The following is a 27,145-nucleotide window of genomic DNA, read 5'->3' on the forward strand; positions in this document are numbered from 1 at the left end:
ATTACTGCGATTACTGCGCGTTGAGTACGCGCGGTGAGTACGCGCGGTGAGTACGCGCGGTGAGTACGCGCGTTGAGTACGCGCGGTGAGTACGCGCGGTGAGTACGCGCGTTGAGTACGCGCGGTGAGTACGCGCGTTGAGTACGCGCGGTGAGTACGCGCGTTGAGTACGCGCGGTGAGTACGCGCGTTGAGTACGCGCGGTGAGTACGCGCGGTGAGTACGCGCGTTGAGTACGCGCGGTGAGTACGCGCGTTGAGTACGCGCGGTGAGTACGCGCGTTGAGTACGCGCGTTGAGTACGCGCGTTGAGTACGCGCGGTGAGTACGCGCGGTGAGTACGCGCGGTGAGTACGCGCGGTGAGTACGCGCGGTGAGTACGCGCGGTGAGTACGCGCGGTGAGTACGCGCGGTGAGTACGCACAGTGAGTACAGACAGTGAGTACACACAGTGAGTACACACAGTGAGTACAGACAGTGAGTACAAACTGTGAGTACAGACTGTGAGTACACACAGTAAGTACAGACAGTGAGTACATACAGTGAGTACACGCAGCGTGTACACGCAGTGAGTACACACATTGAGTACACGCAGCGTGTACACGCAGTGAGTACACGCAGTAGAATGTGGCTGTACATGTACTGCCATGAACAATGAAGGTGGAAAACAATCAAACTTGGATCTAGCTTTACCGTAATGCAGACAATTTGAAAAGATAATTTTATTTGTCAACTTTTTTTGGTCTGTAGTAACCTAATAAGCATCGTTTTGTAGGTCAGATTTTGCAGTTGCTGTTGCGAACAATGTTGAAACTGGCAGTGAGAACGTATATTCCGGTGGGGATGTGTCGATGGATGACTGTACAACAGTGCAAATTAGTTAGTTGGCCTGTCCATCAGGTCTTGTTGATGTAACAGCAAGGCTGCTACACCAGCTTACACACCTCAAGCCTTTGGTATAAATGCTCAGAAATACCAAATGCCTTCACCACAGTTTTTTTGCAAGAAACTTTTTTTCATTTCAGATGTATTATCTGGTGAGTACTAGCTAATTGAATGTAAGCTTGCACAATTTATTTATTAGGCCTGGATGCAATCGACTTGAGTAAAAGATTTGAGCCAGAAGCCCTGGAGGAAGCCTACTATAGTCCAGATGTCTGTGATACTACAACTGGTAAGGTTTCCAGTGCATTATGCAAATGCTGGTTCTGACATTTAATATCTGTCACACGGTGAAAAATGTTTATTGAAGTTTAAACCCCCATAATTAGCATAAGGGCTTTTATGTATTGTATCCATAGACCTCTATGGTTGTTTTATGCTAATGAGGTGCATCCACATTCAAACTGATATTGACCAATGAAAGCTTGTGTCAAAGGTCGTTCAACAGGTTGAGCATATGTATAAAAATTAGCAGTTGGGCATCTTATTTGATTTGAAGAGGACTCAGCGTTGTACCTTGTGCACACAATTTGGCTTCGTATTAGCTACATAGCTACAGTTTAGCTACATAACTCATTGTTAGAATGTTGCTGCGTCGGTATCTTGGGCTTGTTGCCATCTTGCAATGCACTGCAGGTAGGTTTCTCATATGCGTAACAACATACAAAGTATGTATGTACCAAAGGTAACTTTCTCTTATTGTTCATACCATCTGTTCTTACTGCAATAAATTGCGTAATCATAAGAAATAACAAAGAAGTATCATGGGCCTTGTCAAGACAATTTAACAGTTTCCCATGCTTATGGCTACTAAACTTTCTAACACTTTATAGCTTTCATTGTGTGAACTTTATCCTCATGCTGATACTTGTAGGTAATTTTTTTCCATAGACAAATTTTACTAGCGAAGTGACTGCTAGAACCCGCTGATCCTATATTTAAATGACTACTTTGAGTGGCTGCTTATCTAGCTTGAAATCTATTAATTAACAAAAATATTTAGTGTACTTTAAAAATATTATGTATAATACGTATTTTATACTCTCTTTGTGTTCAAAATGTGTCACTACAAAACATAAATGTGTAAAGGTTCTTTTTTTAACTGCCCTGCTAATTCTGTGCAGTGATAGTTGCTGGCTGTTGGGTTATTTGCTATAATCCTTCACCCTCTTACTCTATTTTTATATTTAAGTAAGTTTTGTTTTTCACTTGATTCAGGAATATTACTCGAATACTTTGGGGTTTAGTTGAGAATAACTATAATCATGGTTATCACAGCAGTTAATACTGCCATAGTAGCTTTTATTCAAAATAAAATGTAGTTTGGTATTATAATGAGCTCAGTTTGCTTGATACATTGTCCACTAATAGATATGTAGGAATATTAGTGAAATAATTCAACATTACATTTCAGCGGTGACCGGACAGGAGGTGCGCGCGTACTTCAACATGTCGGGTGTGCAGGGTTTCGTGGAGTTCACGGAAGAAGGTACAAGCTCGACTTCAGCGACCATATACATAAATGTTCAGCGCTGGTTTCAGTGGGAGATACGAGAGCTCCCTATTTTAACTACAGAGAGTCAAACCTGCAACGATGCTTTTCTAGGTCGAAGGTAAATAAGCTAAATAAACAATATCTACTCTCCCAGATTATGCTTCACTTTGTTAGTCTGATGTTTGACTTTGTGAAAAATAATACTTTAATTTGAAGATTTCAACTAAAAATGTTATTTCAAACCAAGGATTTGTGTTAGTATATGTTTAAATAATAAGATAATTAAAACTAATTAGAAATGCATGGAATATTGACACACTATTGGAATTATGTTAATAGCTTCCTATCGCCTGGCAACAAGTGTCGTAGTTATCTCTTTATTACCAAACATTGTCATTGCTAGACCTCTCTGGGACCTCTCAAATTCTGTCAATTGTACAGTAGATGTCAGTAACTCAGCACTATATATACAAGTGTTTGCAGTATCCATGACTTGGGAAGCTATAGAAGTGTGATAGACCAAAGCACCGTCAATGGAACTCGGGTGTCTCTCAATGGTGTCCCGCTACGAGTTGGAGATAATGCAATTTTAGGTAAGTAAATGTCTCATTTCGGTTTGTATTTTATACTTATGGAGCATTCTTTCATACCTGTTTTAAATTATATTGTGTAGACCACAACTTATGCAGAAGTTTAGAAGAGGTGAAAGGCCACTTTTAAAGATGGATGAGCTTATCCGATGCGTTCAGCGTCTCAACAAACACCTTTTTAGGAAGGTTGATTAGTGAATCTTTAGCAAAGTATTAAAACTGTCATAATTTGCTGTTCAACCAAATGTATATCTAGGGTGACAAGCAGCACCTTGCCGATATACAGGGTGCCGATATACACCTTGCCGATATACAACACCGATATATCGGTGTTGCAAGACGTGATACAACTTTAGGCGTTTACAGCAGCATGTAGAAATATTCCAAGCATTCAACATTTCAAGTTTGAAAGTTGATCAAGCCTTCTCAAAGTCACACAAATATGTTTGCATTTACAGAAATCTTGAAGGCAAAATATTTGCGAGTGAAGCGTGTTACAAGTTTGCCTTGATTTGGTGTTAGATCACCAAATAAATAATTTAATGTTTTATCCCAGGTCGAACATTGCTGCTCTATAATGGACAGGGAAGAGCCTGTGCAACTATACAGGGAGCAGAACCTGTATCTTTTGCAACAGTCAATGGTCATATAGCAGGCACAATACACGTGAGAGAGATTGGGCCAAGATATGCAGTGTTCACCGATCTTATCAGCACAAGATCACTACAACAGAGCCGGACATCGTGAGTCTGATACATGGAAATTAGTAGATAGTACTGTAGATTGAACTCGAGAAGGTTTTGGGGAGATATTTTCCAAATCAATTTATATGTGGTATGCTTGAACAAGAAAAAACTATAGTAAAAGTTCTTCCATTTATGCACGAATGCCAGCAGTTGGACCACAGCCAATGAGATTTCGATCTGCTTTGTGGTATGTTTATTGAGTTCCCAGGAGTCATGTGGTCAATTAATTTTGATCTCACTTCGCAAAGATTTCTCTTACTAAAGAGGGAATATAGTAAAATTGTCTGGCGTGTTCTTGCTATTCTCATTGCGAGAATTCTCATAGGTTACACCGTTCTACGGTTGACTATGAAATTTGTAATTTTTAAAGCTTGATTTACAAATTGACTAGCAAGTAATTTAGGAATCCATGTAATCTGTAATAACATTTTATTGGGATTATTATTGCGATTTGTTTTGTCTTTGATTTTCTGCGTCCTAGCTGTATTTTTCAAGGAGGGTAGCAGCAATTTTAATTCCTTTCAAACACGCGTAAGTTAGCGAACAACTCTCGGTAGACTTGTCAAACTTTCCTGTAGGCTAAAGATCTATGGTGGACACATTCGGTCTGACCTGCCTCACGCTCAGAGAGAGGTCATTGAAGCTTCGGATAGGTGTGACAACAATCGTGTCTCCTCCATAAACATGATAGCGGAAATCCGTGATGTGCCGATAGCTCCAGGAGATGGAATGATACGTTTTATGGCGTATGTCGAGCCCAACACTCGTAGATTTGATTTCTCTAGTAAGTTCAATACTATTTATAGAATAATATGCTTTGGCGGTGTTAGTAGATAGACCACACAAATCTGAATGTTGCTGAAGAACTAGATTTCTAGGCAATTGTTGCGATTTTGTAACAAAAGAGTTGTCCTTGGAAGAAATGGGTTGTTCGGGATATGTGTGATGGATTTAAATATTTCAGATCTTTTGTGTTGTTAGTGTCGATGCATCGAGATGAATTTGAGCATTCCACAAGAGTATAAGATATCGAAAACATTCTGAAAATATTTTCATCTACTTTGTAGTGCCAGAGTTTTCCTTGAAACCCCTTCAATTTGTCATCTGATGAGATAGCTTAATAGTTTTGGTACTCATATGAAAAGTTTTGACATTGACAATCCTAATTGTTTTGTTAGGCGGCTGGGTCAAGGTCGGTGAAGATCCTGACACATCTTGCGCCAACTTTCATCAATTTGAGCGAAAGACAGTGACTGCCATGTTTAGTAGAGATGGAGTTAAGGGCACGATTAAATTCACACAAGAAAATCCCTACACACCTACATTTGTTACTGTCGACCTACTGGTAAGCCATGTAGAAATACATCTCCCCTTCAGTACACTTTCTATTTTATTATGTGGTAGTCTTGACGAAAAAAATTAAAAATCGCTCCAAAGGAAAATGCAGGCTAAATGAAGTCGCTAGCCATTTTCGTTGCAATAGTTAATATCGATTACTGCGTTTAAGTTGAAGCGTTGTGTCTCTATTTGGTCGCGCTCTTTGCAATTATAGACGTCATAATCGCACTTTCGGTTGACCTGAGCGTTTTTATCACCATCCAGTTTTGTCAATTTTAATCTTGAAACATCCTGGCAGTCAAATCTCACAAACAATCGCAAATGATAGGAAAATGCTGATACTTTCTGACAAAAGTCTACAAAGATTTAGTGTAAGTTCATGTTTAACGAATAGGATAGTTAAGAGATATCTGCTCATCAGCCTACTACTACTGTTAGCGAGTGTGAATGTAGTAGTGTAACATATTGTAGAATCTGAACAGACAAGCTGATGGGTACCATGTGCATGTTTATCCACTGCCATATGAGTTTACCTCTAACACCGACTTGTGTGGTGTCGAAAGTACAGGTGGACATCTTGATCCCTTCAATGGCATTACAACAGGGGCTACTCAGGAACTCGCAGAGGTAGATCATCTGATCATTCTATTGTTTACAACCAGTTTATGGATAATCTGTAAATAGGTATTTCACTTTAGATGTCATAAATTATAAACGTATAAAATGGTTTTCTTCATAATTGACATAACTCATATCATTTGGGTACATCTTATCAATTTTGGGATTTTCTACAAAAACTTTCAGATAGGAGACTTGAGCACTAAACATGGCTTTCTGAGAAACAAGCTCGATGTCAATGAGACATACATGGATCTCTACTTACCCTTGTTTGGTAAACACAGCATTGTGGGTAGGAGTCTGGTCATCCATGCACCAGGTGGAAGCAGGTGGATCTGCGCAAATATTGGATATCCTGGACCAGTCACCGTGGCCAAGTCAGAGGTGAACGGGGAAATTCAAGGTGTGCTTGATATTTCCATTGTATAGTAGTGCAAAGCGTAGAGTGATGCAATGAACTTTTATAAAGAGTATTTTTTGGATTTCTGCTACTCATAAAATTGTTACACTCAAACTGAAAGGATGTGTAAATATGATTTTTAAACAAAGTTAACTGAAATGTTAAAGCGCAGGTTTTTGCATGAAGTTGATTTATGATACATGGTCTACTTGTCTGTTGGATTATTCCAGGAACTCTGATGTTCGTGCAGAGAGTGAACATGCCCTGGGATGACACATCGGTATTTGTGGAGATGACAGATGCAGGAGCTAGAAGTGAGGCCACATACAATCATAACTATCACATACACAGTGACCCTGTCGGAGACGATTATATGTCTACTCAGAGAAGATGTGCATCAACAGGCGAGCACTGGAATCCCTTCGATGTCGCAGTAAAGGGTAACTTTTTCAATTTTTGTTTAAACTGAAAGCTACCCTTTTTAAGTCTTCATTTGGATTTTATGATTTTCGCAAAATTTTAATCTTCCTCCGTGTCAGATCAGCAAGTAAGATTTAATATGTTACTCTAAGATTTAATATATTACTTATATGTAATAGATTTAATAGGTAAACGCATTTTATTAAAGGCTCTAAAAAATTTTGACAATTAGTTGCACAGTTAATCTGCTGCGTTGTTTTGAGCACCATGACAACAGCCATGATAAACTAACAAATGTGGTGCAAATTGAAAGCTTCAAACTGTGATAAAATGTCAGGGACTGGTTTGGAATAAGATATCTCTGTATGATCAGGTAGACAACTCTAACTCACATATCCCTCATTTGCAGATAAGAGTGTGTACAACCCTGCCTGCGAAATCAACAGATTTGGTTGTGAGATCGGTGACCTTAGCAAAAAGTATAATGAAACAGTCAACATGACCTCTAGTAAAGTATCAAAATATTTTTACACCGATGATCTTCCCCTTTCTTCCGCGTATTCTATCATTAATAAATCCATAACCGTTCACAAGGAGTTTGCTGATGCTGCTCGATATGCCTGTGCAGACATTGTACAGAAGGTAAGTAGGCCACAATGAAAATGAAGATTGAAAACTTTGTACTAGCTGAGTGGAATTAGTCGCTATATATTCTGGTTGGTTTGGCAGCTCACGCCTGTGGTCACAACAGAGACCCAATGGTACGGTTTGGAAGGGACCGCAACAGGCTCTATACAGATGTCATCATCCGGGCTTATCGGTAGTGTGACCGCATTGAAGGTTGACTTGAGTGGTTTAGATGGAAAGGGTGATGGCTATCATATTCATGAATACCCGCTCAATAATCGTCAGCCTGGCAGCAATGTCTGCGGAACTACTGGTGGCCACTATAATCCTTTGGGTAGGTGATGAATATACACTCGATAGCTATTTTGTGGTACGCCTTCAGGCATCTATATTTGCAACTGATTTTGCTGTCAAGTTTTCTGATTAAAAATGGTGCGCCAGTGTCAAATGCTTTTTTCTCCGAAAGCTTTTTCATTTAGTTGCGCAAATTAACTTGTAAATCCAGTCATTGATGATATTTATGATACAACGAACATTGACCTCTAAGATACGCTCTTACAATATAGTTTGTAGTGCAAAATTTTACTGCAATCTGCTATTTTGCATTGTTTTTAAATTCAGTTATAAATTATAAATATACAGATATTTACCTAGCTTCATTTTCTGAGGAGCTCTCTAATTGCGAAGAAGCGTTTCATTATTGCTGTGAACTGCTTAGAATTATATTATTTTGTTCATAGGAGCGATCAAATGGAAAAATGACGATTCCTTTGACAATTACGAAATCGGAGACCTGTCAAACAAATTTAGAATGTTGAATGGTCTAAAAAGTTACCGTCTCCAGGTAAGTACTCAACTAATCTGTTTATATCACCTTATTAGAATGACACATTTGTTCCTCACATTTACGTGGTCTCCGTACAGCGATAATGTAGCGGCGTCTGGGTGGGCTAGGGCCAAAGCGCCATGCTGGACTGACAAGTAGATCATGTTTCCATATGAGAGCTATGGTTGTGCAACATCTTACATCAAGACCTATGTGCACTCACAAGTGCGATGTCATTGATCGTTAAAGCTGTTTCTATGGCACAAAAAAAGCGCATCGCATGGTTGTTTTGCTTCAAAACGGCGATGATGAATCATGACAAAACGAGAACAACATGGCTGTTTCCATGTTGGCATTGCAGTACCATATGGGGGTGTCGCTATCGCTGTATGGTAACTCAGTAACTAGGGCTTTGCTTTAGCTAGTAAAATGAGCTCACTAAGTAAAATGTTGCTCAGATCTGAATGTTATACAGTATACTAATATGTGTCACCCATACAGGCTCAAGACTCCAACCTGCCTTTGAGTGGACCGTACTCATCTGTCGGAAGGAGTGTTGTTATCCATGACCCTGTCAACAGGTGGAAATGCACAAATACTGTCTGGGATACGGTAGCTATGAACGGTTCGCTTATTCAAGGTTATTCTAAGTTCACCGGCGACGTACAAGGGCACATACAGCTGGTAAGACGGTCTCCGCTAACATTACCATTAGTCCATTTCATCTGTCAAATCTTTGCTTGGTTGCATGCAATAGACTGATATATGATTCCCACGCTTCCAGTCGCAAGTGGTGACAGCGGATGGGGAGAGCGATGTGAGCATCGAGATGATGCTTTGGCACCGCCATAGCAATACGGAGACACGCAATCACAACTGGCACATCCACGAATATAGCATTGCTGGCACAGATTGCTCAACTGCTGGTCTTCACTATAACCCTTTCGACGTAGACATCAGTACTCAAGTGAGTGAGAATAGTAACATGAGCCATAATCAACTTCTGAAGTATATTAAATCAGTTGAGCGCTAGGAAACACATAAGCTTGTCAGAAGTCTAGAGGTGAAACTAGTGAGTAAAATGCATGCAGCAAGATAGAGATTAGCTGTATTTGGTTTGGCATTTGGGTCATGAACTAAAACCTATCCATAATTTTAAAACAGTGTTTCATTTCATTAACTAAAAATGGAATGTATCATGTACATGTCATTTTGGTAGACCTACAAAACCGACTGTGATTTGGAGACACCAAGGAAATGTGAAGTCGGGGATTTAGCTGGAAAGCTTGGTCAAATAAACATCGGGACTAAGGACAACCCGACTAGATACGTTTTCAATGATAACTTTTTGTCATTGAGGGGCAAGTTTGCAGGTAAGCTTAAAGTTGATATCATGACAATCCCACCACACGTTCATCGGAAAAGTAATTATATTTGGAAGATTTGATAATGTACAAATTTACGGTCAGTCAATTACAAATTTGCTCTCATCAGCTCTATTAGCATATGTACATGGTTCAAATGAGAGCTTTCTCGCTGCAGTCCTGGCCAAATCTCTGGTGATACACGCTAAGGATTCAGGAGCAGCAAGGATAGCCTGCCAAGATATCATGCCAACAGGACAGCTAACTGAGATGACTCAATACTATATAGAGACTCCACTGGACAAACACAAAATCAAGTGAGAAGATAAGTTATCTCTGACAGCATTGCTAGTACTTGCCCACATAATACAACAGTCATGGTGTTTCTGACTGACATGCTGCGCACCATCTTGTCTAGTGGCAATAATTGGCTCTTAGTAGTAATAGCTAGTAATGCAAGTTTTGTTACCCATGCAAATATCCAAGATGTTGAGTATTACAATCTTATTTTGGGTAAGATATTTAGTTTTATTCTTGATTGTTTCATCGACAGAGAGGGAATGACAGCAGCCATTACTGACTCAATGGACATTTTCTACAAACACATCGTGTATGTAGGTGTTGGCGAGGAGAAAGGTATCTGTACAACTGTCTCCGTGTACTTTACAGGTTAGTTAACTTACCAACTGATCGCCACTCATTGTTTCTTCATAAGCCTACATATATACATACATCTATATATGCTTTCTGGCAAAAGGGCTTTACAACGAGAAGTGTGGTATGTTGATGATGGTGCAAGAGGCATACAAATAGGGAATTATATATGATGTGCAAGGCTGCTCACTCATTCATGTATTCCTTGGTGCATTCAAATTACCAAATTACTTTAATCGCTGCCATGTCTTTAATATAGAGCTGCACAACGATTATAAAAATTGATCGCGATTAATAACTGGTCTGAACCAGTTAATCTTCAATTAATCTTAGAATTAATCTAGCAAAAACCTGCATATTCAAAACAAATAATACAGCTACATATAGATTAATTATATTTTAAACAATTGTTAGCAGTAGTACATGTTATGTACAATGTACATAAGTTACAATGTAATAATTATAATGAGTAAGAAAACTATCTATGAAAGTCTATAATTAAGTCAGCCAAAAGTTGAGGCAGCACAGTTTATTCACATCATCTGAATAAAGAGGTGCCCTCTTCCTACATACAATATTGCCAGCTTTAGAGAATAGCCGCTCACAGGGGACAGTAGTGACGGTAGTCAGTCTGGCCCATACCTGCCAATTCTCACGCATTGGGCGTGAGACTCACGCAATCACCCCAAAGAAAAAATGAAAATGCGTGAGATTTTTGCCCCAATTTCCACAATTTTATATATACTATCATTGATACATCAATTGCCCCAAAACCAAATCTCACGCATTGCCCCACTCTTGGGTTGGCAGGTCTGGTCTGGCCGTCAGTAGTATTAGTTATTGTCTGCGACAGCTGGTGATGATTTCTGCGCGGTAGGATGAAAATTAGTTAAAACATATCTTAATGATGATGTGCTGGTGAGCAAATTCTTTCTGGCATATACTGCACTTCGCTTTCTTGTTTACGCTTCCAAGAACTTACAGAAATGTGCTACCAAGGGTGGAAGACATTTTTCTGCTTTTATGTTCCAATAAAGTGTCAATCTTATATTACTAATATTCTGAAGCTAAAGTATGATTGTGATTTTTTTGAAAAATGAAAATACATGTATAATTTACTTGAGAAAGTTTTTAAAAATAAACAAAAATTAACTGTAAAATATTAAATAATACTGAAATCACTTTGTTGCTATTACCTAAAAAGATGTTTACACAACTAACAATATGGCCGCTTACAGCTAGATCGGCATGGCGCTTGGGCATTGTATTGTATAAACAAGTTCAATGTTAGCGACTCACTGTATTTTCATAGTTGAGTGCAACATAATTGTGGTTAAATTTATTGGTAAGAAAGTGTTGCTTATCATAATATTTGTTTGTTAGTAAATTAAATGGTAGTAACCTGCTATGTTAGTATTACCAATGATATACAGTCCCCCATGGGGCTGTATATCATTGGTATTACTAACGTATGGTACTAAACAGTACAAAGGAAAGGAACCACATCAAGATCATCACCTCGGTAGTATTTTAATTGAAGATTGATTGGCCAACTCATTTAATCGTTTATTTGTATTGGTCGCGTTAATCGTTCAATTAACGGCGATCATTGTGCAGCTCTAGTCAACTTTAATTTAACACTTTGTTGACAGGTGAAAAAGCAACAGAGCTGAAATCAAAATTTAATGCTGATCATATAAACAGGTATAAGCCAATGGATGTGAACACATGCCTTTCAGGTAAGAAGCTTTCAGTAGCTCATCAAAATTATTTACATTTGTGAATTCCTTGTATGTATAAATGTTTTTTATCTCACTACGCAACTGATTTTTAGTAATTGTGAAAATTTAGACAGTACCGCTGTCCTAAGAAAAATATTTTGGTGTATACAGTTTAACCACAACTCAATTCAATTCCCAACCTTCAATTATTTGCTTTGTATGTTAAAACACATTTGTTGGAGCTAATATTTTTGTAAGAATACATTGTATTTTGTATAATTCATTTCAGAGCTTAACAAACAACAAAAATACTTCTATTACCTGCATATCGCAAAAAATAAATGCATTAGACCAAAATATGCAAGAGCTACATGGAAAACCTATATTGATGAAGCAATAATCAGTAAAATGAGCTTTTATGTATTATCTTTTTTAAATACATGCCGATTATTAAATATTAAATGTATGTTCAGTACTAGAGTGAGTGATGGAAACACGCAAAATAACTTACTCTAACCTATACTTTAAATTAAAAGGCAGAGTTTGACTGTACTACCGCTAACATTATTTTCGCAAGGTTTCTTATCATTTCACAGTGACCAATAATCTTGTGTTCTACCAAAACAGTGGCGCAAAAACGTTTGTGATGCATCAACCTTCCATGATACAACAGTGACTAGTCAATCAAGTAATAGATTTGAAAGATTGTTGACATGTTCACATAGGGAGTTGCAAAGCTCTTGATTGGCCGGCTGTTACATGCTATGTACAGTGACTTTAAAATCAGAAATATATTCATTGTAATGGTGACTATTAGATTCAGCTGTCTAGGCAGGGTTAATATACACATAATAGGCACATTCAAAAGTGGTGAGTAGCACAGACTACCGTTATATTTACAAATTACTCAAAATAGCACCAAAGGCAATAGTTCACATCATTTTGGATGATTTCCTTAGCTATCAGCCATGATCAACTGTTAAAATTAGTGTGAACAAACAAGAGTGAGAATATAATTAGAGATGCCCCGGCTCTAAATTCACCGGCCGATTCAGATACCGATCCGATATACCGAGTCTAATTAAAAAATAATCCGATTCAGATCTTTTGTGTTGCATAGATAACTGTTCCTTTTATTATAAAAATTATACATATTAATGTATTTATTTTTTGTTGTTGTCAACAAAAACAACAACGTTAGCAGCACCTGCGAAAGAACAGCATTTTTCAATTTTATAGTAAGACCTGCTATAGTTTACTCACAAGAGCTAGCTCATCAAATCATCTGTAGGACCATAATTATTTAGACAAACTTCGTAAGCAGATGTGTAAATAAATATAATAAAAGAGAGAAACAAATTACATTCACTACACAACCAAACGAAACAACTCAACAAACAAGCTAAGTATCGTCAGGATAAAAAAAGAGGTAGATAACTTAATGCATCGCCTGCTTAAATTTATTTCGTAATGCTAGTAAATAGAAATATTCCACTGCATTCTTGTTTCCTTTCTTTGTTATCTTGTTTGTGATTGGCTGCAATAAACCCCATTGCTGTAATCGGGAAATACCACACTTTGCGATCACATCCTGACTAAAGCAAACAATTCCTCAACTATGTTGATCCGGCTATAGACATGAAATAAATAGTGTAGCGGGCCCGAAATTCATCAAGAAGGGTAATGAACTTGCAGTTGATAATCTTTATCACTGTAACAAGCTAAAATACTATTTTCTGTTCAGTAGTTGATCTGTAAAAAGTATCTGAAGTTTCAGATTTTCAAGTAAAGATCGCCCGATACCGATTCAGATACTTAACGCCCATATCGGCACCGGTACCAAAATCGGCGCAACTCTAAGTATAAATTAAATTGTTTCAGATTGGCTGTTTAATTTTGAGAACACTATTCTAGCCATTCCACAAAACAGACCAGTTATATCTGTCAAGCTGATGACCGTTTACTTTCTATTTTAGCTGCTGCATCTGCTGCCCCATCCTTGCTGCTTGGACTCGCTGCCCTTCTCTTCAGTTTCTTCACTGCAAACATTCCTCACTAATGAAACAGATTCTGCTGCATAATACTGTCTATATTTTTCTACGTATCAAGTCAATAAGTGAAGTTTTACTTCATAATGAATACAATTATTTTTATTTGTGTAAGATTTTATGGAAATAATAGCTCCATTTGCAAATACATGTATATGAATGATGAAATGACACTATTCTGATACAGTTTTATGGCTCAATATTGAGATTATCAAGAAACTGCAAAGTAATTTCCTCGTTACTCATGTCCAACTCGAGCAGTTGACGGACCACTTCCTGTTTCCATTGACTATGTTTAGAATTTCTGTTGGCTTTTGCCGCCTGCCGTGCCAGTGCAAACTGATCAGAGGCCTGTAAAAATGTTTGCGATTGTTGCAGATTCTGCAATTCAAATGCTTCCCATATTAAAATACAATGAACACAGTAGTAATCAATGAAATTTTATCATTTAATGGCTATTTTCAAACACTCCATGGATGTTTAAAAACTAACAAAAACTGTTTTTCAGGAGGTTTCCCTAGGAGATAAGTTTATGAAAAGCTTACTTGTGCCCCGTGAGTTAAGCAATCGGCTGGTAGCTCAAGAAGCTGGGCGACAGCCGCTGCATGGCTGCTACCCGCTGCTCCATTTACCAACTCATAGAGATATACAAGTTTGCCATTCTCTGTGCAAGTCTCGAGTGTCTACAACAGAATTACTGACTGTCACACTTTCTAGTAGTAATTTGTTAAAATGGAACAATTAGACATAGCGGCGAGATCTTGAGCCAACAACTGTTTTAACGAATTAATGAGAGAAGCTACTAGCAAATGAGGAAGACCGGTCCTGTCTGACAAATGAGTTTCGGATCTGAACACCTGAAGTCCTTCCACACCTGGAAGTCCTTTTGCATCTAATCAAAATGTAAACATGTGCATGCTTGATGGCTACCTTGAGTGTGACGAGTGGAGAGTTACGAATAACATTGAACTTGCAGATGGTATGGAAATGGGAAGATGCGAGCACGTGCGGGCAGCCTTTTGCTTCCGAGCTTATCCATCGATAAAGAAATGCCATCAGCAAGGCCGTCCCATCGATCTAAATGAGTCGAAGTAAAGATTGTCATGAACATAGAAATGCTCAGCGATGTGCGCTGGAAAATGTAGCAAGCTTTAAGTTTAGATGCCAACGAAATGAACAAACAATCTATCAAATCATTTGATGAAGTGATATGAATTGAGAGAAGACATCAAGCGAGTATTGGTGACGAAGTTGTGTTGAAAATTGACGAAAACTGCTTTATTAAAAACTTAATAAAAATTTTGCGCATGTTTATGACAAACCGGGCAGGTTCCCTTGCCAAACTCATCCAGCACGACCAGAGTTTTGCTTGTAGCATTAGTTACAATGGCCGCCATCCGGCTGAGATCGGCCGTGAATGTTGACACGTCTGAGTTGATTGAATCGGATGTAGGGAAGTGAGCAAGTAGGGAATCTGTGAGAAAAACATCCGCTGACTCTGCCGGCACGAGGCAGCCGATATGAGCGAGGTAGACAATGAGCAGCGTCTGAAATAAACAATCTAAAGTTTACTGCTACATTACAAATATGCTAAAACCTATCCTTTTAAAGTTTTCAACCGCAGTTGTGTTAAAATAAACTTCTAACACCCGACTAATCATAGTGACTTGTTCATCAGCATAATTTCAATGTGTCATTTGATGATGGAGTATTTTTGGTGTTTATTTTAGAGGATAATTTCCATGAGTTCCAACTAGTTGTACAATTCAAGCGTGTTGCATGCTCTCTGACATTGTGCGAATTTATTCATGAACTAGGAAGGGTGTTGGCAAGATACCAGTAAGTGGCATGACACACGCAATTCTCTCAAGTAATTCTACTCGTTTTAAATTAATATGCTAATATTATGCAAAACAGTTTGATCAGCACTCATGAGAGATAATTAGGCATACGGCCTGCATAGGAAGAGAAATGAAACTTTCCGAGTGGTAAACCAAAGTAGGATCTGCCCTTATCATTTGAGCAATACAATGAAATATTACATAGCAATATTGCAAAAACATAAAATTCCTCCTCGCTGTTAAACAACCAAAAGTATGCAAGGCTTTATAAGACTGCATCTATTTCGGAGACAATAGGATTAGGCTGCTAAACACCAATTACCAGTGATAATTTTTCTATTTTCTTATCATAAACTAATAAAAATTTCAAAGTCAATATCCAATCCAATATACAACTTCTGCCAATGAGCCTATGAGGTGAAGTTTACTCAGAGCTCAAGTCCGGAACAAATATGATTTTTCTTATACCAATAAATGGAGTTACATGATGAAAAGTTGAAGCCAATCTTTTAAAGCATGATTTACAGAGTTTTCTGTTTTCATCGCATATCGAATCGTGAACAACAAAGCTGTATAGATTGGAAATAAAAACCAGCCTATCATCATTTGATAATTCCGACCTCTCATAAGTTCAAAAGAAGTCATTGCTTGGCACCCCTTGCAGAGAGAATCTGAGCTAGAAAGTGGCTACAAACTTTCTACGGAAATATAGTTCCAACTTCAGCAATTGCTAGGTGTAAGTGATAGTAGAGAGAGAGTCTGTTATGGAGAGGATGCAGAGATTAGCCACATTTTTTCACATATTCGTTTTTTCCTCACTCTTACACGATGCATTGACTTGCTTGTGATTATCAATCACCAAAACAAAATATTAATGTTTGCAAATTTATATTATAATTTAAACCAAAACAGCATGTTATTACATTTTCATTGCATCATAAAAAGAATAAAATATTTATTATATCATTTTTAGGATTACTGGTTTAATTTGCCAGTTTTAAACTGGCAAACTAAACCGGTAATCCTAAAAATGAATTGAATTTTAGGAAAGGTGAAAGGTTGAATTGCACTGACACAATAAAAGTATCAGCGCAATTCCACCTGATACATCTGATGCAACTGCCTAGATGCGCTAAAGATGGCAACTGTTTCTACAACGGAACGTTTGTTGCTAAAAAAAAGTTATTATTGAAAAAGAAATTATTCGTAGCCATAGTGTCCGAGCGATAACAAATCAACAATAGCGCAATCTAGGCAGTTGCATCATGTGTACTATGTCGAGTTGCGCTGGTACTTTTATTGTGTGTCGTTAAACGGGTCTTGGACTATATAAATTGTAAAAACTGCTAGAGTCATGCTCGCTAATAATTGGCCAATTAAGCTAATTAGAAGCGTTTCATCGACGATTTCGGTGTGCATGCACAGTTCAAATAATTCTGTGAATTTTGGCCGAATAATTCGATCATTTCGTGATTTCGATCAGAATGAATGAAAAATTCATTACCTGTGGTCGTACCTTTATGCTATGCACTCAGGCTACGCACACAAACACTATTATAGAAATCCAGGCATATCATACATAGCACACCAACACATGGGAGATGTAAAATTTTCTTCAAGGCTTTCGCTAAAGAAAACAACTCAATATAGGGTGCAGCTTAGTAGCTAGCTTTCAATGAATTATGACTGATCACTGATTTACCGAGACAATTTTAGCTGCGCTGTAGCGTAGGATAATCTGTGAACTGGGACTTCAGAAACAACTTGCAAAAAGGAATTATGTGGGTTGTTCTTCCTATAACTACTTGTGCACCATAACCAACTTGATTTCGTACATTTTTAATGCATGATGAAATCCGACAAGGCTGTCATATCATCTACATATCCAGGCATGTGATGAATGCAACTGTTAGCCCTGAGTAACTTTTTGTTAAGATGAATGTGAACTTGACCAGACCACAACACGGACATGAATAAAGTTTCCACCTATTTGGATATTTGTAAGAGTTGACAAATTAGTATGGGAATAAAAAATAGTCCTTCATAGACAAATACATGCACTTATCTGTCGTAAATCAATATCATTTCAATTTGTCAAAGAATCGAGCCTCTCGACTGAGACTATGGAGTGCTGCCAATGAAGACAAGCACTATGTTATGTTTGACGCTGCAGGAGCTTTCAGACAAATACCTGTTTCAAATAGATGGACTTGCCAGAAGCATTCGGACCAGTGATGATCATAACCCTGGAGTTGTTCTCCCCTGGCCCACTAATAGTGTCGTTGCTTATGAAGTTATCCACTTGAGCGTCGAGTAATGGATGCCTTACAAGGACAGCAGGCAGCATGTATGAGTTGAAACATCCAAAAAAGTTGAATTCTTATACAAGCAGTATAAATACTTCATTATAATATGATCACCAAAATACTTCATTACGACATGATCACCAAAATACTTCATTACGATATGACATGATCACCAAAATACTTCATTACGATACGATATGATCACCAAAACTCATAGTTCTACAATCATTCATCCAACAGCTGTAAAAAATACTAGAAGCCGGTATTTGACACATTTCTTTGTTGTAAAAGACTAGAAATAATGTAATGAATGCAAATCCTAAGTAAAATACAACCACATAAGCGATCATTTTACAGAACCAGCGATCATTTTACAGAACCAGCGATAATTTTACAGAACCAGCGATCATTTTACAGAACCAGCGATAATTTTACAGAACCAGCCTTAGACATGATATCACCTAACAAGTTGAGAGAGAACCATACGTAGGTAGCAGAGTATAAAACAACAAAGCTTCATGAAAAAACAAAAAGAATATAAAAGAATAATGCAAAGCTAAAGCAATAAAATATACAGGTGATATATACAGTCAAACATGGATAACTCGTCCACGGATAGCTCGAACACATGGTTAATTCGAACATTTCCTTTGGTCCGTTCCCACGTAATGATAAATTGCTATAGATAACTCGAACTCAACACTGTTAATTCGAACTGTTTTTTTGCCCAACAGCTACCGAAACGGTTGTTTTCGCTTTAGAAAATCACTTTATTCAAAGCCATAGAGGTAAACTTCATCTTTTCGTAATTCATAAGCGTCGTTATTACCACCATCGGCAAAATATTTTTGTCAACGACTTTTCTAAAAGTTTGGTGAAATTTGATTTATACTGCGATACGATGAATAGCACGGGCTAGCCGGGTCACGCGTGCAAGAATTTTCGCCACGCACATACAAAACGAAAATCGCATGTTGTTTTTGTTTTGTATGTGCGTGGCGAAAATCCTTGAGTGCGTGACTCGGCTAGCCCGTGATGAATAGTTTTCCGACGTTGATTCCGTGTTGAATCAACGTCGGAATGTTGAATGTTTAAAACGTCTTAAAAAATGTTGTAATTAAACGTATACGTTGTCTGAGCTACAAAAAACTATTCATCGTTTGACCTAAACACAGAATACGTGTGTACATTCAATAAGTATCTATTAAAAAAGCGTGAGTGATATAGAATGTACCGTAAAACCTCGTAAAACTTCTAATTGAACTGCCTCGGAGTGTTGCTCTTAACGAATCCCAGGTAAAGTAAGGTAATCTGCATAAACTTCAAGAAAAAACGGCAAAATTGATCGTGGGTTAAATCCCAAAAGAAAAAAATGTCTTTTCTTTTGAGCATTTTAACAACGATCAAGTTTTGCCAATGTCAATCTGAAAAACGTCCTGGCAATAACATCACCTCAAACAACAAACCAATCTCAAGTGATAGAAAAATCTCTATACTTTTTCATGAAAACGTTTTAAACTTTACATTAGAAGCATTTAATTTGAAACAAGCCATTTGTGCTTTTGATTTATATTATAGTTTGTATATGTACATGTATCTACTAATAAATAAGTAAATATATGGACTTGTGACAGTGCTCTGATAACTTGAATGCTCTGATAATTCGAACACTTTTGCTCGGTCCCTTGAAGTTCGAGTTATCCATGTTTGACTGTAATTATATATAAGCCTATCAATGATTGGATGCTCTAAATTGCATCGCACTGTAAGGATACCGTATGTACTCATTACATGGTTTATAGAGTAAATCCTAAATATTTCACCCAAGCGGGTAACGTAATTACCTTCCAGCCTTAATACAAAGGATGTCTTTGTTGTTCAATTTGGGCCTCACATAGTTGTGCTCAAAACAGTAGGAACTCAGGCCAATCAGGCTACAAGTATGCACAATATTTGTTAAACATTCACTCAACTAATTTCTGTCCAAAACAGTTTCTATCAATAACATAAAATGGACACGCTCAATAATGAAGGATGGTTTCCAGGGGCTGTATTTGAATATATTTGACACGAGAGAGGAAGCGACCATAATATGAGATGGAAGGAGCTTCATTATACACAGTCAATGATTAAGCGAAGCATGGCAATCACTGCTGACAGGTGGAAGTAGCGTAACGAAGCATTACTCACTCTGGCGATGGGAAGGCATCTCAGAGAAGCGTGTACAAAGGCACTAGTCAAACATAATTGAATGGAAATTAAACCCTCAGCTTCCTTACACAGAACTACAGACATAAAATAATACAAGAGTGTTTGAAGTTTTAAAATCAAATATTTTAGACTAGAAATTAATAAATAAATTAAATTAATAATACTGACTCCATATCAATCTTGATACTAGGTCATAGCTTCCAGATGCATAAATTACCTCACATACTAAATACCCGGTTGACAGAATATGTTTGAAAAAGGTCTATTGTTTGGACAAGCTGTGTCTATGCGAGGAGAATATATTTTGAGCATGATGACCCAGTGTTAAAGGTTGACTTGCAACAAAATTCACATTACAGTTATTTGATATGAAAAGATTCACCATGTCTTACTCTGTTGTGTTGTAGGTGCAAATATGTGGAAATGTGATTACAAGCTCTTAAAAGCTGAAAAACGAACAGTCAATCGCATCCATCACGAGACCGCCGTAGTTTGGATTCTCTTTCCAAAACGGCTCAAATGTGACGTAGCTGTGTTAGATGGTTTCTGTTTACACTTTCATGCAACCTTATTCGTCGAAATATTTCACAAATATACTTCACGCATTCAATAAAACCATGTCTATTGTTCTTACGCGTCTGTTTTATCGTCATTGTAATGCTGTCACTTTTAGCACTGGTATCTTATAACTTACCGTAAAAGTTCATTTAATTTTTTAGCCTTTCCTCGAAGGAGTACATATCATTGTCTGATAATCAAGACGAGCCTGTTGGTCACCTGTGATAATCGAAAAGTGCTGCAAAAATTATTTGCGAAGTATTGGGTCACATGATCAGACTACGACTTGCCGATTAGACCAAACCGAAACAAAACTTTAAAATAGCGAGCATCTATATTTGATACAGGGTCTTCGGTAAAACCATAAGTGTTTGTCATAAACTAGTGCTACGATAAGTTTTATTTTGAGCTTTTTATTGCCCTTTCAATTCACGGGAGAACATCACATGACAAGACAATAACCAAATTTCATGACTACGTCAGAGAAATAAAGAGATTCCAATCTACGGCGGCTTTTCGTTTTCCTTACATTTCCACATATTTGGCACCTACAACATAACAAAGTAAGACATGGTGAATCTTTTGATACCAAATAACTGTAATGTGAATTTTGTTGCAAGTCAACCTTGAAGGATAATACAGAGTCGGTGCTCTCTGAACGGATGGAAAGAAGGCTAACAACTTCAAGCACTCTTGCATTACGAATTTTCCAACTCAAGTATAAAGGGAGCCATGAGTGGTAGAGCGAAAGAGAGAGGATCTGAATTAACATTATCTTTAATTATTTTGTCTAATTATATAACTCCCATTAACTTCCTATACTATTTCAATGCACTACATCTGACCACCTTTACCAATGCTAATCTATATTATTAGATTAATTTCTTTTGATTCACAATAAACTTGTAGAAAGCGGTTTAAGATGTATTGTGTATGACCATTCCATTTACTAACCAATCAAGCTCAGAGCACAAGTCAAGGACAGTCAGCACGCTGTCCATGAAAGGCAGGAGAGTGTTCTGTAGCTGGTACATGAGGGCCAGTCCTCTGTCTGTAAAGTAAACCAGCATTCTTGCCCAACTGTATATCAGTCAGAGTCATTCACACAATTGTTATATTAGCCAACTATCCATGCAGAACATCATGAGCCCAAGAATATCATCATGAGTAGCCCAAGTATACCCTGAGTAGCCCAAGTATACCCTGAGTGGCCCAAGTACATCATGGGTAGCTCAAGTGTACCATGAGTAGCGCAAGTACATCATGGGTAGCCCAAGTACATCATGAGTAGCCCAAGTACATCATGGGTAGCCCAAGTATATCATGAGTAGCCCAAGTATATCATGAGTAGCCCAAGTATACCATGGTTAGCTCAAGTACATCCTGGGTAGCTCAAGTATACCATGAGTAGCGCAAGTACATCATGAGTAGCCCAAGTACATCATGAGTAGCCCAAGTATATCATGAGTAGCCCAAGTATATCATGAGTAGCCCAAGTATACCATGAGTAGCCCAAGTACATCATGGGTAGCCCAAGTGCATCATGGGTAGCTCAAGTGCATCATGGGTAGCCCAAGTATATCATGGGTAGCCCAAGTATATCATGGGTAGCCCAAGTGCATCATGGGTAGCCCAAGTGCATCATGGGTAGCTCAAGCGAATCATGGGTAGCCCAAGTGCATCATGGGTAGCTCAAGTACATCATGATTAGCCCAAGTACATCATGGGTAGCCCAAGTGCATCATGGGTAGCTCAAGTACATCATGGGTAGCCCAAGTACATCACGGGTAGCTCAAGCGAATCATGGGTAGCCCAAGTGCATCATGGGTAGCCCAAGTACATCATGGGTAGCCCAAGTACATCATGGGTAGCTCAAGTGCATCATGGGTAGCCCAAGTACATCATGATTAGCCCAAGTACATCATGGGTAGCCCAAGTGCATCATGGGTAGCTCAAGCGAATCATGATTAGCCCAAGTACATCATGGGTAGCCCAAGTGCATCATGGGTAGCTCAAGTACATCATGGGTAGCCCAAGTACATCACGGGTAGCTCAAGCGAATCATGGGTAGCCCAAGTGCATCATGGGTAGCCCAAGTACATCATGAGTAGCTCAAGTACATCATGATTAGCTCAAGTACATCATGGGTCGCCCAAGTGCATCATGGGTAGCCCAAGTGCATCATGGGTAGCCCAAGTCATCATGGGTAGCCCAAGTACATCATGGGTAGCCCAAGTACATCATGGGTAGCTCAAGTACATCATGGGTAGCCCAAGTACATCACGGGTAGCTCAAGCGAATCATGGGTAGCCCAAGTGCATCATGGGTAGCCCAAGTACATCATGAGTAGCTCAAGTACATCATGATTAGCTCAAGTACATCATGGGTCGCCCAAGTGCATCATGGGTAGCCCAAGTGCATCATGGGTAGCCCAAGTCATCATGGGTAGCCCAAGTACATCATGGGTAGCCCAAGTACATCATGGGTAGCCCAAGTGCATCATGAGTAGCCCAAGTATATCATGGGTAGCTCAAGCGAATCATGGGGCACCCCAAACTGCAATGTTATACGCTATAGCAAAAGAAAAGACAGACCTGAGTGCTGGTAGTAAATCGTGCATTAAAAACCCAATTCTGATCTCCTTGATATGTCATTTTTCACTCGTTGCAAATTATTTTATGGCTTTTCTTTTCAAATTAAAAACCTAATCTTTATTCTGTTTAATACTACACCAAATATTTTACTCCCTTTTCACCTTCTAAACATTTCTTACATGCAAAACTGTTCATGTTACCCTTTATATCTGCCTCTTCTCATTCACCAATCATCCTTTTCTATTCTTATTTCCATAGAATTCAACTACTTTTAACATCATCTTATTCTGCGTACGACAGTCTGACATCATGTATTTATTTAGTGTACTTGGAGTTTCCTGTATGTTTTTTGCTTAAAAATTCTCAACATAGATTCTGTAAACATCAGCTGAAGGGAGCATTAAACCAGAGCTCAGTAAAGTGTAATATACAGACAGGGAAGTTAAAAACTGCTATTTGAAAATACACAATTTCATTTGAAACTAAACAATGTAAATATTACAGTTCAAAATAATTTCAGCCAAAATGTTCTTTAATGTGTTGGCTATGTTATTCATGTTCATTCTTATTGTATTATATTGTATTATATTGTATTATGACACAAAAAATAAACAGTATGTATGTACAGTATAATTACAATTATAACAAATATAACAATAATAATACAATCATTACATAATAATGACAGTGACTTTTATTTTAAGGGTCATACATTTTCACTGTTGGTACATGACTATGTAAGTAAAATTACGCATGGTCATTCTAAGAATATTCTATATTATAGGCGTTAACCATTGCTACACACAGTGAAATATTTGAATGATTGAAAAGGCTCACCGGTTATATCTGTGTTTACGTCACCATGTACTTCAGATATTTCTACAACGATAAGCAGCTAACATCATAACAAGCAGCTCATATCATCACAAGCAGCTAACATCATAACAAGCAGCTAACATTATAACAAGCAGCTAAAATCATAACAAACAGCTAACATCATAACAAGCTAACATCATAACAAGGAGCTAACGCCATAACAAGCAGCTGATATCATAACAAGCAGTTAACATCATAACAAGCAGCTAACATCATAACAAGCAGCTAACATAACAAACAGCTAACATCATAACAAGCAGCTAACATCATAGCAAGAAGTTAACATCATAACAAGCAGCTAACGTCATAACAAGCAGCTGATATCATAACAAGCAGTTAACATCATAACAAGCAGCTAACATCATAACAAGCAGCTAACATAACAAACAGCTAACATAACAAACAGCTAACATCATAACAAGCAGCTAACATCATAGCAAGAAGTTAACATCATAACACGAGCATCAGATGGGAATGTAAACAGCACTACAGTAACAAGTTATCAACCTGCGACTGCTATCAACATTTGACTGCACTATCTGTGGAGCAACTGAATCTAATAGTATCTGAACTGTTATCTTCACAGAGCTAACCATTACTGGGCTCTACAAACAAATCAGGAACAAACTGCATAAAAAAACGAAAACAAGGTACGAACATCAGTTGAAGATAGAGTTTGGTTGATGTCAACAAGAACCGAATATATTGTCAAATCAAAGAGCTAAGCAACCATGGCTCATGACAAACGGTAACAGACAGAAAAGGCATTAAAGAAGGTGTAACCAGTCAAAAGTTTTAAATGAAAGCCATGTGGTTGGTGCTAGAAATTGCAAACACAATCTGCAGAAAAGAGATTGGAAGAGCAATGAAGGCTTCATACCGCGTGTAAATTCTGAGGAGTAGTAAGCGCTGCTCTCTGTCAAGAACTGAAATGCCATTCAAACGCAACTAAACATGCATGATGTTAAACCGTATGACATTGCTGTTTCATAAATACTACCACAAACTGAGCACCAGTACAGAGTACAGCATATTAACTAACAACTAACTAACAGTAACCTTGACAATTGTATTTCTGGAAGCCCACAAACTACCACCCCCTATGAGAAAGTTTGCCAAAAGGATCACCCACTGCAAAAGCTAAAATTTCCCAATGCAAAGATTTTATATAAAATGAGTTCTTTAAGCAGGCTAGTTTTGTGTCTATATGCATAAACACACGTTCAGGCAGTCAGCTACGACCTACCTCTAACTTGAGTCCATCTACATTGTAGTCACCAGTGCGTTCCATCTTGCCTGTTATATCAACCATCAGCATACATCCTAACTAAATACAACAATATTACATTAAGATCCACGTTACAAAACCAAATGAGAAGATAACTCCAACTTTACAAAGTAATACATTCAGTTTTGAAACTAATCTGCATACACTTAGTTCCCTAGCAGTTGGTTTGACTAAAGTAGAGGGCTGGCAGGAAACAAGCACAGATCGCAATGTTACTGTAGTGTACAAAGAGGTCAACAGTAGTGGTTTTCTAGCACATTGGGTTAGTTGTAATGGAAGATAAAATTATATCATTAATATTTTAAAACTAGCTAAAGCACATCATACTATAACTCATTTGATTTTGAAATTTCATAAAGACCTCAATAAGCATTGTGAGCATAGGGAACATGCCCAACTGTACTAAAGATCATAACATAGAAGAGTTTGCATAGAGACCTGGGATGAATAGTGAATGTGTACTGTGCTCCTAACGAGTCTCTTTATGTCTTTCACGTGATTAGTCAGTCGTTCTGCCAGCAGCTCAGGCAAGTCTCTCTGCCTCTGTACAACTGTCATATAGTATATATATATTACACACGGCAGACACTTTATATGCAAGCGTTATATAGCACAAGGACACAACTGTGGAGTAAAAGTTAAACGCTAAATTACATCCATAGTTATCACTCAGACATCATGGCTACATACACAACTATCAGACGATGGAATATATCAGGGATGCAACACAGAAGTCTAATATACAGCTATACAGTATACGTATATACCATACTGCATTTAGATTTATCCTCACAATGTATAGGCTACTACTCTACAGTAAAAGTCACATGAGACCTAATGCGGCAACACATAGTGTTCAATTCCATCATAGAATTTTTTATAAACAACATACTTTGGCGCACAAGGATCGTTTGGATTTATCATCTCATTGCTGACAAGAGCAATAAACTCCAAAATCATTATATAGGCAATTTTTACTAGTTAATATTTTGCTCTACACAGTTTTTCTTGTTGCATGCACCAGCATAATCAGATAGCAACTTAACTCAATGACATTAAGTGGCTGTACAATACTGTATCTATACTGAGGAATAAATCAGCTCCCATCATGAGCACTTACGGGCATCCATTTCAGCATCATAGTTGGGTCTAACTGTGAAACATTTGGTGGTTCGAGTCAGCTCCACATCGAGAATATCAAACAAAATCTGCCCAGCAGAGTGCATGCTTTCCCTGTAGTCTGAAAACTAAAACCAAAGAAAGTTTTAGAACCACAAGAGCTAGGAACTAGCTGACCACAATGGTTAAAATTATTAGCAATTGTCTTTATTTAGAAAACTGTGAGCTGCTGTGGTTTACACAAATAATAGTAAATATAGTAGAGCTGTTCGATGTCTACCTGCACTATGCATTCAATTTCAGAGTTGTTTTCTCCTGAAAACTTAATGAAACCGAATCTCGGTTTACTCATTTTGGCATTATGAACCGCATCAAACCGAGATTTGTATATTTATTAATAAATAGTAAACTAATAATTAATATTTGCAAAAAATGTAAGTAAGTAATAGTGAAAATTTTAATTATATTAATATTAATTAACCAATACAATTTGAAAAATTTTATCCTCTTTAAAATTTAATGATTCAACATCAAATTGATTACGTAATTTAAAAACAGTTGAATA

The 27,145-nt window shown here is 37.8% G+C and overlaps 2 protein-coding genes across 2 annotated transcripts in view; one reads left to right on the forward strand and one right to left on the reverse strand.

Annotated features, from left to right (window-relative positions):
* Positions 1-1,445: 1,445 nt before the first annotated feature.
* Positions 1,446-13,948, forward strand: LOC137408601 (uncharacterized). The gene is made up of 19 exons (XM_068095185.1): positions 1,446-1,576; positions 2,355-2,553; positions 2,919-3,028; positions 3,582-3,768; positions 4,350-4,555; positions 4,950-5,116; positions 5,581-5,736; positions 5,914-6,130; positions 6,358-6,567; positions 6,957-7,189; positions 7,277-7,508; positions 7,915-8,018; positions 8,502-8,684; positions 8,785-8,967; positions 9,220-9,373; positions 9,543-9,681; positions 9,918-10,033; positions 11,671-11,757; positions 13,716-13,948. Exons 1-19 carry the CDS (start codon positions 1,525-1,527, stop codon positions 13,796-13,798), a joined length of 3,018 nt encoding a protein of 1,005 aa, XP_067951286.1. The 5' UTR covers positions 1,446-1,524; the 3' UTR covers positions 13,799-13,948.
* Positions 13,949-13,966: 18 nt separating this feature from the next.
* LOC137408610 (mutS protein homolog 5-like) overlaps positions 13,967-27,145 on the reverse strand; it is a 44,818-nt gene continuing 31,639 nt past the window's right edge. Inside the window, 12 exon segments of the mRNA XM_068095197.1 lie at positions 13,967-14,138; positions 14,333-14,470; positions 14,718-14,864; positions 15,110-15,334; positions 17,820-17,952; positions 19,779-19,868; positions 21,658-21,754; positions 24,135-24,176; positions 25,054-25,099; positions 25,420-25,500; positions 25,900-26,012; positions 26,582-26,708. Of these exon segments, the coding sequence (XP_067951298.1) occupies positions 13,977-14,138; positions 14,333-14,470; positions 14,718-14,864; positions 15,110-15,334; positions 17,820-17,952; positions 19,779-19,868; positions 21,658-21,754; positions 24,135-24,176; positions 25,054-25,099; positions 25,420-25,500; positions 25,900-26,012; positions 26,582-26,708 (1,401 nt within the window). The 3' untranslated portion in view covers positions 13,967-13,976.

The sequence above is a fragment of the Watersipora subatra genome, chromosome 1 (genome assembly GCF_963576615.1).
Source record: "Watersipora subatra chromosome 1, tzWatSuba1.1, whole genome shotgun sequence".
NCBI classification, from domain to species: Eukaryota; Metazoa; Bryozoa; class Gymnolaemata; order Cheilostomatida; family Watersiporidae; genus Watersipora; species Watersipora subatra.